Here is a 12,643-nt window from a genome sequence, read left to right on the forward strand (position 1 = left end):
CGTACGATAAAGTTGCAGATAGGTGTGATTGCTTTATTTGTTACTTGTCTTACAAGCAGGAAAGATAAAGTAATTAATTTATAAAGAAACCCTGCCCCCAATGAGATATATTTTATGGTTACATCCTTGTTCATTTATGGGAAAATGAAAAACTTTATGTGTGAATATGTGCCCAGGATTATAAGGACAGGCTATTATCAACAATACTGAGCCTTGCAGAGCTGCCTAGAATGATATCCAGGGCAAACATAACACAGGAAATGGTTATCTCCATGTCATATTGATAGTTTTAACAAGACAATGGATCATTATGCTTTTATATTGTTATACGACAGAAGGTAGATCTTTCATCTTGCTACCTGGAAATTAGCAAGACCATAATATTTACAGTAAATATGGTTTTCACATAAGTCAATATAGAAAAGGCTCTTGGAACAGCTCCATGTAGTAAGGAAGAAAACCATGATTTTCACATTTACAGTTTATATTTATATTACAATTATTTTTATCTTTAGCAGAATTTCACACGTGCACACATATAAAATATGACAACTTTTTATTTTTTATATATTGTTTTTTTAATATTTAAAAATCATATCAGTGATCTCCCCAGGACATTTTTAGAGGGTGCATAAATTGGCTAATTTTACTCAACACCGAGCTAAATATTTAGCCAATATTATGCTAAAATTAGCTAATATTAAAATTGTTCAGTTTTTATTTCACAAATTATCATTAAATACATTTATGTTAAATTATGCAATTCATTTGTGCTTTGGATAGCTGAAAATGATATGATAGAAAATATTACACTGCACCCAACCAGCTACTTCATAATGCGAACAAGATGGCAACAATTTTTGTGGAGAACACTGCACATAATATATTTTAGAGAGATTATAAATAAGCTACCTAAAACTTGTTTTACTTAGTTAACGGGAAAATACAAGAAATGTCAGTAAAATAAATAGAAAAAAAAGACTGTGAGGCCTATGTATCAAAGGTCTTGCGGACCTGATCCGACAGTGCGGATCAATTCCGCAAGACCTCGCTGAATGCGGAGAGCAATACGCTCTCCGTATTCAGCATTGCACCAGCAGTTCACAAGAGCTGCTGGTGCAGCGCCGACCCCTGCAGACTCGCGGCCAATTGGCCGCCAGCAGGGAGGTGCCAATCAACCCAATCGTACTCGATCGGGTTGAATTGTGGCGATTCCTGTTCGTCTGCTCAGAGCAGGTGGACAGGGTTATGGAGCAGCGGTCTTTAGACCGCTGCTTCATAACTGCTGTTTCTGGCGAGTCTGAAAACTCGCCAGAAACACGGGCCCACAAGCTCCATACGGAGCTTGATAAATGGGCCTCTCTGTCTTGAATTATTCAAGTTAAAAAAAAAAAAAACAAGACAGAAAATATGTAGCCGTCAAAAAAATTAAATAATTTTTAAAGGGATACTAAAATTCAAATTAAACTTTCATGATCCAGAAAGAGCATGCATTTTTTTAAAAAACTTTCTAATTTACTTACATTATCACATTTTGCATAGTCTTTTAATATACTTTAATATTTCCAAAACACCAGCTCCTACTGAGCATGTGCACAAGTTCACAGTGTAAACGTCTACTAGTCTGTGATTGGCTGATGGCTGTCACATGATACAGATGGCCAACAAATGGAAAAAAATACATTTGTCAGAGAAAAAGCTTTTTTGAAATTTAGAATAAGTGCTATTGCATTGTATTTTTATTATGCACTAAACTATGTAAATCTATTGTATTTAATGGCCCTTTAAATAATTTATATTTTTTTCCTTTTTGAGGTAAAAAAATCCAAACCAAAATATTAGACAATAAAATACTTTTATATCATCACACTAAATAAATTAAATAAATACATTAAATGAATTTTTAGTTTGTATGCATGTATGTATGCGTATACACAAATACGCACACATACATGCACTCACACACATACGTGCACTCACATATATCTGTAATCGGATTTAAATGCCATTCTGAAACTTTGATTTTTTTTAGAGCTCAAAGGCTGTCTCTGCAGAAAAACTTTAAATTCTTGACTGACACCTGTGTGGGATTTAAATGTTCTTAGAATTGTCTTGCCTCCTACACGTTTGGAATGTACATGATTTAAAATATCTGAGCACAAGCTGATAAAAGGCTTACATCTGACATAATTATATTACAAAGTTTGCAGTGCAAAGAAAACTTTCTAAATTGTTCTGTTAAAAGTACATGAGGTAATAACTTCAGGCATTGTTTCCATTTTTAAAGGGACAATAAACACCTTGTGATTACTGCAATTTATTGCTGGCATTCTTCCAATAGATTAATTTATTAGCATACGAGCATAATTAAAACAAATTAAACTTGTTTGCTGCAATTGCTTTTCAATGGTCAGTGTCCTAGTCCCACAACTTTCCTTATTTGGAGGACTCAATCCAGACTGGATATTGCAGAAAGTCTTCTATTTAAAATTGAAATGCGTTGATGCACCTTTCAATTTTGAACTTTCTATCTTATAAACAGGCTACTGTAGCATATGCACAAAGAACACTTTAAAAAGAAATAGAAAAAGAGAAAAAATAAACCTCATCAGGTTAGAAATAATGAGACATTACTGTGGGACAAGATATTTCACAGGGCAATAAACTCCTCTCATGATTTATATAAGCAATGGACTGCAAATTTTCACCTACATTACAAACAAAATAGTGTCTATTATTTATTCAGTGTTACTATATCATCAGTCAGCATCTCTTTACAAGGATATTAAATCCTGTCACTGTTTAGTCATTTGCCGAACTGCAAATGTCTGGGCACCAAGTAAATGTTGTATAGCATTTAAACTGTAATTTATTAGTAACATTTGCATTGTTTTGCAGTCTCAAAGAAGTCTCTAGGCATGGGCAAGAAAAGTCTAGTATGTTTATCTTATCTTTGCTGTGGCTAGTTATAGACATGAATAAACAAGCTTTCTGCACTGATCAAACAATCACTAAGTAGCATGCAGCCGGATTGGAGTTCTAAATCATGTAGGATGCAGTTTGCCTTTTAAGTGGTTGGGGGCACAATTTTCAAGGGTAAATTACAGGAAAGGGGTTCAAATGATTTCATTAAAGTGCATTGCATATTCTTTTTGGTACGCATGCTTCATTGTGTTATACGGGTTGTCCCATTTCTTACTATAACGATCGCAATGCAACCATGCTTATGACCTATAGTTATAAAACACATAATTAGGAATTGTTTAACAGCTACTGTTTTATTGTATTTACTGTGAATTTTAAATTTATTTCACCTTATCTCTTTACATAGCTATTATTGCAAATAAGTATTTTTTTAATTCCATTTCTCATACAGGAATAGTTTTTTGAGTTTCAAAGGAAGAGTCAACTTGAAAAATTGTATTTAAAAAAAAGATAGATAATCCTTTTCTTACCCATTCCCCAGTTTCTCATAACCAACACTGTTATATTATACTTTTTACCTCTGTGGTTAGCCTCTGTAGACTGCCCCTTATCTCAGTGCTTTTTACAAACTCGCATTTCAGCAAATTAGTGCTGACTTATGCATAACTCCACAGGAGTGAGCAGTGTTATATATAAATGGCGCACACAAACTAGCACTCTCTAGCTGTGAACTTCAAATAAAATGCACTGAGATAAGAGGCAGCCTTCAAGGACTTAGACATCAGGGGTGCGATCCGATATACGGCGCAGGTTTCGGCCCAAGCGTGGAAACCTGCGCCGCCCGTAGTTTCACCTTGCACATCAAGCTATCACATATACGGCGCCGGCAGTTGCTAAAGTGTCGTAAATCGGACAAACTAGCGATGTCCAGAAATAAGCGTAAGTACAAATTTCTGGAGTCGCCAGTGATTTACGGCACTTTAGAAACTGCCTGCGCTTACAAAAACCTACTAAATATGAAATCTCCCGTAACTGTCTAACACGCCTCCTAAACATCCTCCCGACACGTATACCCCTCTATCCGCAATTCCCCCTCTCACTCCTAATAATAAATATATTAACCCCTAAACCGCCGCTCCCGGACCCCGCCGCCAACTACATTAAATGTATTACCCCATAATCTGATCCCCCTACACCGCGGCCAACTATATTATATGTATTACCCCCTAATCTGATCCCCCTACACCGCCGACACCTATATTATAAGTACTACCCCCTAATCTGACCCCCCTACACCGCCGCCACCTATATTAAATGTATTAACCCCTAATCTGATCCCCCTAAACCGCCGCCACCTATATTATATGTACTACCCCCTAATCTGACCCCCCTACACCGCCGCCACCTATATTAAATGTATTAACCCCTAATCTGATCCCCCTACACCGCCGCCACCTATATTATATGTACTACCCCCTAATCTGCCCCCCCTACACCGCCGCCACCTATATTATATGTATTAACCCCTAATCTGACCCCCCTACACCGCCGCCACCTATATTAAATGTATTAACTCCTAATCTGAGCCCCCTACACCGCCGCAACCTATATTATATGTACTACCCCCTAATCTGACCCCCCTACCCCGCCGCCACCTATATTAAATGTATTAACCCCTAATCTGAGCCCCCTACACCCCCGCCACCTATATTATATGTACTACACCCTAATCTGACCCCCCTACCCCGCCGCCACCGATATTAAATGTATGAACCCCTAATCTGAGCCCCCTACACCGCCGCCACCTATATTAACTATATTACCCCCTAAGCCTAAGTCTAACCCTAACTTAATTATTATTTCAATAAATCTAAATAATATTAGTATTATTAACTAAATTATTCCTATTTAAAACTAAATACTTACCTATAAATACTTACCGATTTATTTTACAGGTAATTTTGTAATTATTTTAGCTAGGTAGCTATTAAATAGTTATTAACTATTTAATAGCTACCTAGCTAAAATAAATACAAAATTACCTGTAAAATAAATCCTAACCTAAGTTACCATTACACCTAACACTACACTACCAATAAATTAATTAAATAAACTACAATTATCTAAACTAAAATACAATTAAATAAACTAAACTATAGTACAAAAACAAACACTAAATTACAAAAAATAAAAAAATATTACAAGAATTTTAAGCTAATTACACCTAATCTAAGCCCCCTAATAAAATAAAAAAGCCCCCTAAAATAATAAAATTTCCCTACCCTAAACTAAATTACAAAAGTAATCAGCTCTATTACCAGCCCTTAAAAGGGCCTTTTGCGGGCCATTGCCCCAAAGTAATCAGCTCTTTTACCTTTAAAAAAAGAACAATCCCCCCCCCCACATTTCAACCCACCACCCACACACCCCTACTCTAAAACCCACCCGATCCCCCCTTAAAAAAACCTAAGTCTAACCCCCAAGTGGTCCTTACCTGTCCTGAAGACCAGCAGAGAAGGTCCTGTTCCAGGCGGTGAAGTCTTCTTCCAGGCGGCGACCTCTTCTTCTTCCAGGAACCAGCCGGCGCGGAGGAGTTGAAGACCGATAAACGCGGAGCTGAAGACCATCCACTCTGGAACTGAAGACCGGCTATGCTGGAACTGAAGATCGGCGACGCTGGAACTGAAGACCGCGGAGCCATGGAGCGTGGAGGATCCTCTTCATACGATCTTCGCGGTACACTGAATAGGAATTCAAGGTACGCGATTAAAAATGGCGTCCCTTGAATTCCTATTGGCTGATTTGAGCCTTCAAATTCAAATCAGCCAATCGGAAGAGAGCTACTGTAATTCTATTGGCTGATTTGAATAGCCAATAGAATAAGAGCTACTGACATTCTATTGGCTATTCAAATGGCTATTCAAATGTTTAATAATTTTAAACCCTAAAATAGCTACAATGTAATTATTAATTATATTGTAGCTATCTTATGGTTTATTTTATAAGTAAGTATTTAGTTTTAAATAGGAATAATTTAGTTAATAATATTAATATTATTTAGATTTATTGAAATAATAATTAAGTTAGGGTTAGACTTAGGTTTAGGGGGTAATATAGTTAATATAGGTGGCGGCGGTGTAGGGGGTTCAGATTAGGGGTTAATACATTTAATATAGGTGGCGGCGGGGTAGGGGGGTCAGATTAGGGGGTAGTACATATAATATAGGTGGCGGCGGTGTAGGGGGCTCAGATTAGGGGTTAATACATTTAATATAGGTGGCTGCGGAGTAGGGGGTCAGATTAGGGGGTAGTACATATAATATAGGTGGCGGCGGTGTAGGGCGCTCAGATTAGGGGTTAATATAGTTAATGTAGTTGGCGGCGGTGTAGGGGGCTCAGATTAGGGGTTAATATAGGTGGCAGTGGTGTAGGGGGGTCAGATTAGGGGGTAATACATTTAATGTAGTTGGCGGCGGGGTCCGGGAGCGGCGGTTTAGGGGTTAAACACTTTATTAGGTATTGCGGTTGACAGTAGATAGACATTGCGCATGCGTTAGGTGTTTTTATTTCTTCTATAAGATACGACGAGTCCACGGATTCATCCTTTACTTCTGGGATATTATCCTCCTGCTAACAGGAAGTGGCAAAGAGCACCACAGCAGAGCTGTCTATATAGCTCCTCCCTTGACTCCACCCCCCAGTCATTCTCTTTGCCTACTTTAAGTAATAGGAAGAGTAAAGTGAAAGAGGTGATAAAATGTTAGTTTTTATTTTCTTCAAGCAAGACTTTTTTATTTTAAATGGCACCGGTGAGTACTATTTCTTCCCAGGCAGCAGATGGATGAAGACTTTTGCCTGGAGACTGATGATCTTACCAGTTGTTGCTAAGATCCAGAGTAGTTCCCACAGAATGGCTGAGGAGTACTTAAGAAACTTCAGTGTGAGGAACGTTTTTTCATGCTACAAGCATTGAGGTATGTTCAGTCATTTTTTTCTGGAGAGACTGTGTTATTTCAGAATTGGCTGAAAGTATCCCCATGAGGGAAAGGGTAAGCAGTAATCCTAATGTATAAGAGAGGGGTATTACTGGACGTGTATGTTGGGCTATAAAAAATGGTTGACACTGATGATATGATGTTTGTGGGCAAAAGTTTCTATGTTGGGAGTTAAAGATAACGTTTTTATGGCAAACGTTTTTACTTTATTTTAACAAGGGGTACACATGGCTTCACTTAGATGGGTACATAAACCCACATGGCTAGGTTTTAGACCGCTTTGGAGCGGTTATTGTTAAGGCTGTGAGACATTGAGTTAGATGGGCGGGGCCTATTTTCACGCCTCAGTTGTGCAGTTGTTTTTCTCATGCAAGCAGCAAGCTCCAACTCCGGTGGGCCTTTAAAGAAAGTTTGGGCCTAATCGAAGGGTTAATTCAATTTTGCAGACCCCGGAGGGCAGGTAGGCTCCACAGCAGGGCTGTGGCGAGGTGCAGGGGGTGTTTTGGTTTAACTATAACATTTTTGTGTAACGTTTTTTGTTATTAAGGGTTAAGTATTCCTTTCCTTGTGGGGCAATCTTAGCTGACAAGTTGGGATATGTTTATCATAAAATTGAGATAATTTTATTGTTTTAAAGCAGTTTGGGAAAATTGTATGCTTTTTTTCTCTTAAAGGCGCAGTACCGTTTTTTCAGATTGTTATTTTTTTCACAAAATAAAGTGTTTTCAAGCCTGTTTGTGGTCATTACTAGCCTGTTTTAACCTGTCTGACATTGAGGAAAGCCAATGTTCTATGTGTTTAGAAGCCATTGTGGAACCCCCACTTCAAATGTGTTCCTCATGTACTGAAAGGGCCTTAAATGGCAAAGAACATATTTTAGCTGATAAAAGTATGTCTCAGGATGATTCTCAGTCAGAAGAGAATCAGGTTATGCCATCTACTTCTCCCAAGTGTCACAACCTTTAACGCCCGCCCAAGCGACGCCAAGTCTTCAAACCTTCAGACCGATTTTAGATTTCAAAACTCTAAACAAGTTTCTCTGAGTCCCATCCTTCAAGATGGAGACCATACGAACAATTTTACCAATGATCCAGGAGGGTCAATATATGACCACCTTGGATTTGAAGGATGCGTATCTTCACATTCCTATCCAAAAGATCATCACCAGTTCCTCAGGTTCGCTTTCCTAGACAAACATTACCCGTTTGTGGCCCTTCCTTTCGGGTTGGCCACAGCTCCCAGAATTTTCACAAAGGTGCTAGGGTCCCTTCTGGCGGTTCTAAGGCCGCGGGGCATAGCAGTGGCACCCTATCTGGACAATATTTTGATTCAGGAGTCAACTTACGATCTGGCCAAATCTCACATGGATATCGTGTTGGCTTTTCTAAGAACTCACGGGTGGAAGGTGAACATAAAAAAGAGTTCACTTGTTCCTCTGACAAGAGTTCCATTCCTAGGAACTCTGATAGACTCGGTAGACATGAACATTTTTCTGACAGAGGTCAGAAAATCAAAGATCTTAGCCTCTTGCCGAGCACTTCATTCCATTCCTCGGCCATCAGTGGCTCAGTGTATGGAGGTAATTGGACTAATGGTAATGGCAATGGACATAGTTCCGTTTGCTCGCTTACATCTCAGACCACCGCAGCTGTGGAATGGGGATTATGCGGATTTATCTCCGCGGATAAATCTGGATCTAGAGACCAGAGACTCTCTTCATTGGTGGTTGTCACAGGATCATCTGTCCCAGGGAATGTGCTTCCGCAGGCCAGCATGGGTCATAGTGACGACGGACGCCAGCCTCTTGGGCTGGGGTGCAGTCTGGAATTCCCTGAAGGCTCAGGGTGTGTGGACTCAGGAGGAGTCCCAACTACCAATAAATATTCTGGAACTGAGAGCGATATTCAACGCGCTTCAGGCGTGGCCTCAGCTGGCTTCGGCCAAATTCATAAGATTCCAGTCGGACAATATCACGACTGTAGCATATATCAATCATCAAGGGGGAACAAAGAGTTCTCTAGCGATGATAGAGGTTTCCAAAATAATTCGATGGGCAAAGACTCACTCTTGCCATCTATCAGCAATATATATCCCAGGAGTGGAGAACTGGGAAGCAGATTTTCTAAGTCGTCAGACTTTTCATCCGGGGGAGTGGGAGATCCATCCGGAGGTGTTTGCAAAATTGATTCATCAATGGGGCACACCAGAATTGGATCTGATGGCATCTCGTCAGAATACCAAACTTCCTTGTTACGGGTCCAGATCAAGGGATCCTCAAGCAGTACTGATAGATGCTCTAGCAGTACCATGGTCGTTCAACCTGGCCTATGTGTTTCCTCCTTTTCCTCTCCTACCTCGTCTGATTGCGAGAATCAAACAGGAGAGGGCTTCGGTAATCTTGATAGCGCCTGCATGGCCACGCAGGACTTGGTATGCAGACCTGGTGGAAATGTCATCTCTGCCACCGTGGAAACTACCACTGAGACAGGACCTTCTCATTCAGGGTCCGTTCCAACATCCAAATCTAGTTTCTCTGCAGCTGACTGCCTGGAGATTGAATGCTTGATTTTATCTAAGTGGGGATTCTCTGAGTCGGTCATTGATACCTTGATTCAGGCTCGAAAGCCTGTCACTAGGAAAATTTACCATAAGATATAGACAGCTCTGCTGTGGTGCTCTTTGCCACTTCCTGTTAGCAGGAGGATAATATCCCGCAAGTAAAGGATGAATCCGTGGACTCGTCATATCATAGAAGAAATCAATTTATCCGGTAAGCATAAATTTCCTTTTTGCAGGCAGTTTAGGGAGTTACGGGGCTCCAATACTCAGCGTAAGGCTTACTACGCCTGCATTTTGTGGCAAGATGAAAATGGAGTAAGATTTCTCCATTTTCGCCACGTAAGTCCTTACTCTGTATATTGGATACCAAACTGCGCGGGTTTGGTATACCAGTCTATGGGCCAAAAAACTACGGCCGAAGGGTGAAATATACGAGCGTAACTTCTATGGTATGCCGTATATAGGATACCAAACCAGCGCAAAATTTGGCCTCGCCGGCTTTTGCGGGCGACGCTGCATATCGAATCGGGCCCCCGCATATGAGCTTACCTATATTTAGCCTTTAACAAAGTATATCAAGAGAACAAATCAAAATTGTCAATAAAAGTGAATTGGAAAGTTGTATAAAATGGCATACCCTTTCAAAACCATAAAAGTTTAATCTTTGACTTTACTGTCCCTTTAAATTTCAAAGATCAGTTTGAAAGTTCTGCACAGTCACACTTTTAAAGGGACAGTCTAGTATAAATTAAACTTTCATTATTCAATAGGACTTTTAATTTTAATCCACTTTCCAATTTAGTTTTATCATCAAGTTTGCTTTTTTCTCTTAGTATTCTTAGTTTAATCTAAACATAGGTAGGCTCATATGCTAATTTCTAAGCCTTTGAGGGCTGCCTCTTATCACATGCTTTTAAATCTCTTTTCATTACAAAGAGACAGAAAGTACACGTGGGCCATATAGATAACACTGTGTTCAGGCACAGGAGGTTATTTAAGATTTAGCATAAAACAATGCTACATTTAAGACAACAGATAATAAACAGTCACAGTCATGTGATCAGGGGGCTGGAAGAAGGTTCCTAGATACAAGGTTATCACAGAGGTAAAAAGTGTATTAATATAACTGTGTTGGTTGTGCAAAACTGGGGAATGGGTAATAAAGGGATTATCTATCTTTTAAAACAATAACAATTCTATGGTAGACTGTCGTTTTAATTCTGACCAATGAATATTGATGCTTTATTTTTACAGGAAAATCTTTTCTGGAAAGGAGTTGGCTGCATCTTCTAATACTGAGTCTTACAGTCTTCAAACTAACAAATCTAAACAGTCAGAAAGCATTGAGTCATGTGTCAGGGGAGAAGCTACACTGAGGCCTAAAGACAGGTAAATTGAATGTATCAAACAACATGATTTCATCAAATGTGCCTTATTAGGCTGTTTCTATTGGCTGCTCAAAACCATCATATGACCCTACTGTTCCAAGCTGTTATCTGTCACCTATTAGCTTTTTGCCTCTATACACTTAGTGCCTCACATATTACATTAATAAAGGTAGAAAACCCTTCATCAAAACTGCTTTGGACCAGAAAAGGTTTGGATTTCAGAATAGTTTGGATTTTGGAATATCTGTAAAATGGGACAGTTTGGAGAGGGGATGGGACCACGGGGACAATGTATTAAGGCCCAAATGCATCTGTTTCCGTGCGAGCCTTCAGGCGTCGAAAACAGGAGTTAAGAAGCAGCGGTCTGAAGATCAGTGCTTCTTAACTCGTCCGCCACCTCCTCCAAGGCGGCGGACAGCAATCCTCCCGATCGGATACTTTATACAGAAAGTGTCTTTATTCGTTTCAACCGTTTGCCATTCTTAGCTGCTACAGCAGCCCACTGCAAAAAAAGATTTTGCTAAGAGGTGAAGTTTTCACCTCTTAGCAAATAGCTGTTCGATAAATCTGGCTCCCATGGGCGCCAAACCGGATTTACCACATGGCTATTGGCTAAGAGATGAAAACATGACCTTTTAGCAAAAAAAATGTTTTGGCCGTGGGCTTCCGTATCAGCTAGGAACGGCAAACGGTTGAAACGAATAAAGGAACTTTCTGCATGAAGTATCTTATATAACTCTATGGTTGACTTTTACTTTAAATCGGCCCCTATGTGTAAACAGCAATGTCTTATGGCATTTAGGCAATATTTACATGTCATCATACAGCTTATACAATTAATTTAAAGGGATGGTAAATCCTAGTGTTTGTGAAACGATAGGATTTACCATTGGAACAAATAAAGGGGACTTTCATTCATGAAGTATAAAATACTTCATGTTGAAAGGTCCTTTATTTGTTTGCTGCGTTCATCGCACTGAGCTGCTAAGGCCCAATAGTGTTCTGCTGTGGGCTGCCTGAGCAGCTCAGTGTGGCTAACGCTGCAAACAAATAAAGGAGTTTTCAGCATGAAGTATTTTATACTTCATGAATGAAAGTCCCCTTTATTTGTTCCAATGGTAAATCCTAGCTTTTCACCAACGCTACGACTTACCATCACTTTGAAGATAGTTTTCTCCTGTTAAGTGTAGTCAGTCCACGGGTCATCCATTACTTATGGGATATTAACTCCTCCCCAACAGGAAGTGCAAGAGGATCACCCAAGCAGAGCTGCTATATAGCTCCTCCCCTCTACGTCACACCCAGTCATTCTCTTGCACCCAACTAATAGATAGGATGTGTGAGAGGACTGTGGTGACTTCCAATAAACATTCTGGAATTAAGAGCAGTTCTCAATGCCCTTCTGGCTTGGCCTCAGTTAGCAACTCTGAGGTTCATCAGGTTTCAGTCGGACAACATCACGACTGTGGCTTACATCAACCATCAGGGAGGGACAAGGAGTTCCCTAGCGATGATGGAAGTATCAAAGATAATTCGCTGGGCAGAGTCTCACTCTTGCCACCTGTCAGCGATCCACATCCCAGGAGGGGAGAACTGGGAGGCGGATTTCCTAAGTCGCCAGACTTTTCATCCGGGGGAGTGGGAACTTCATCCGGAGGTCTTTGCCCAAATACTTCGACGTTGGGGCAAACCAGATATGGATCTCATGGCGTCTCGCCAGAACGCCAAGCTTCCTTGTTACGGGTCCAGGTCCAGGGACCCGGGAGCGGTCCTGAT

General features: G+C 40.1%; 1 protein-coding gene across 4 annotated transcripts in view; it reads left to right on the forward strand.

Annotated features, from left to right (window-relative positions):
- Positions 1–12,643, forward strand: part of LOC128649879 (protein Shroom3) — a 556,958-nt gene that overhangs the window by 362,855 nt on the left and 181,460 nt on the right. For all 4 annotated transcript variants that reach the window (XM_053703406.1, XM_053703408.1, XM_053703407.1 and 1 more), the window contains one exon: positions 10,734–10,868. In XM_053703406.1, the coding sequence (XP_053559381.1) occupies positions 10,734–10,868 (135 nt within the window). The remainder of the gene's footprint in view (positions 1–10,733; positions 10,869–12,643) is intronic.

This window comes from Bombina bombina, chromosome 2 (assembly GCF_027579735.1).
Source record: "Bombina bombina isolate aBomBom1 chromosome 2, aBomBom1.pri, whole genome shotgun sequence".
NCBI classification, from domain to species: Eukaryota; Metazoa; Chordata; class Amphibia; order Anura; family Bombinatoridae; genus Bombina; species Bombina bombina.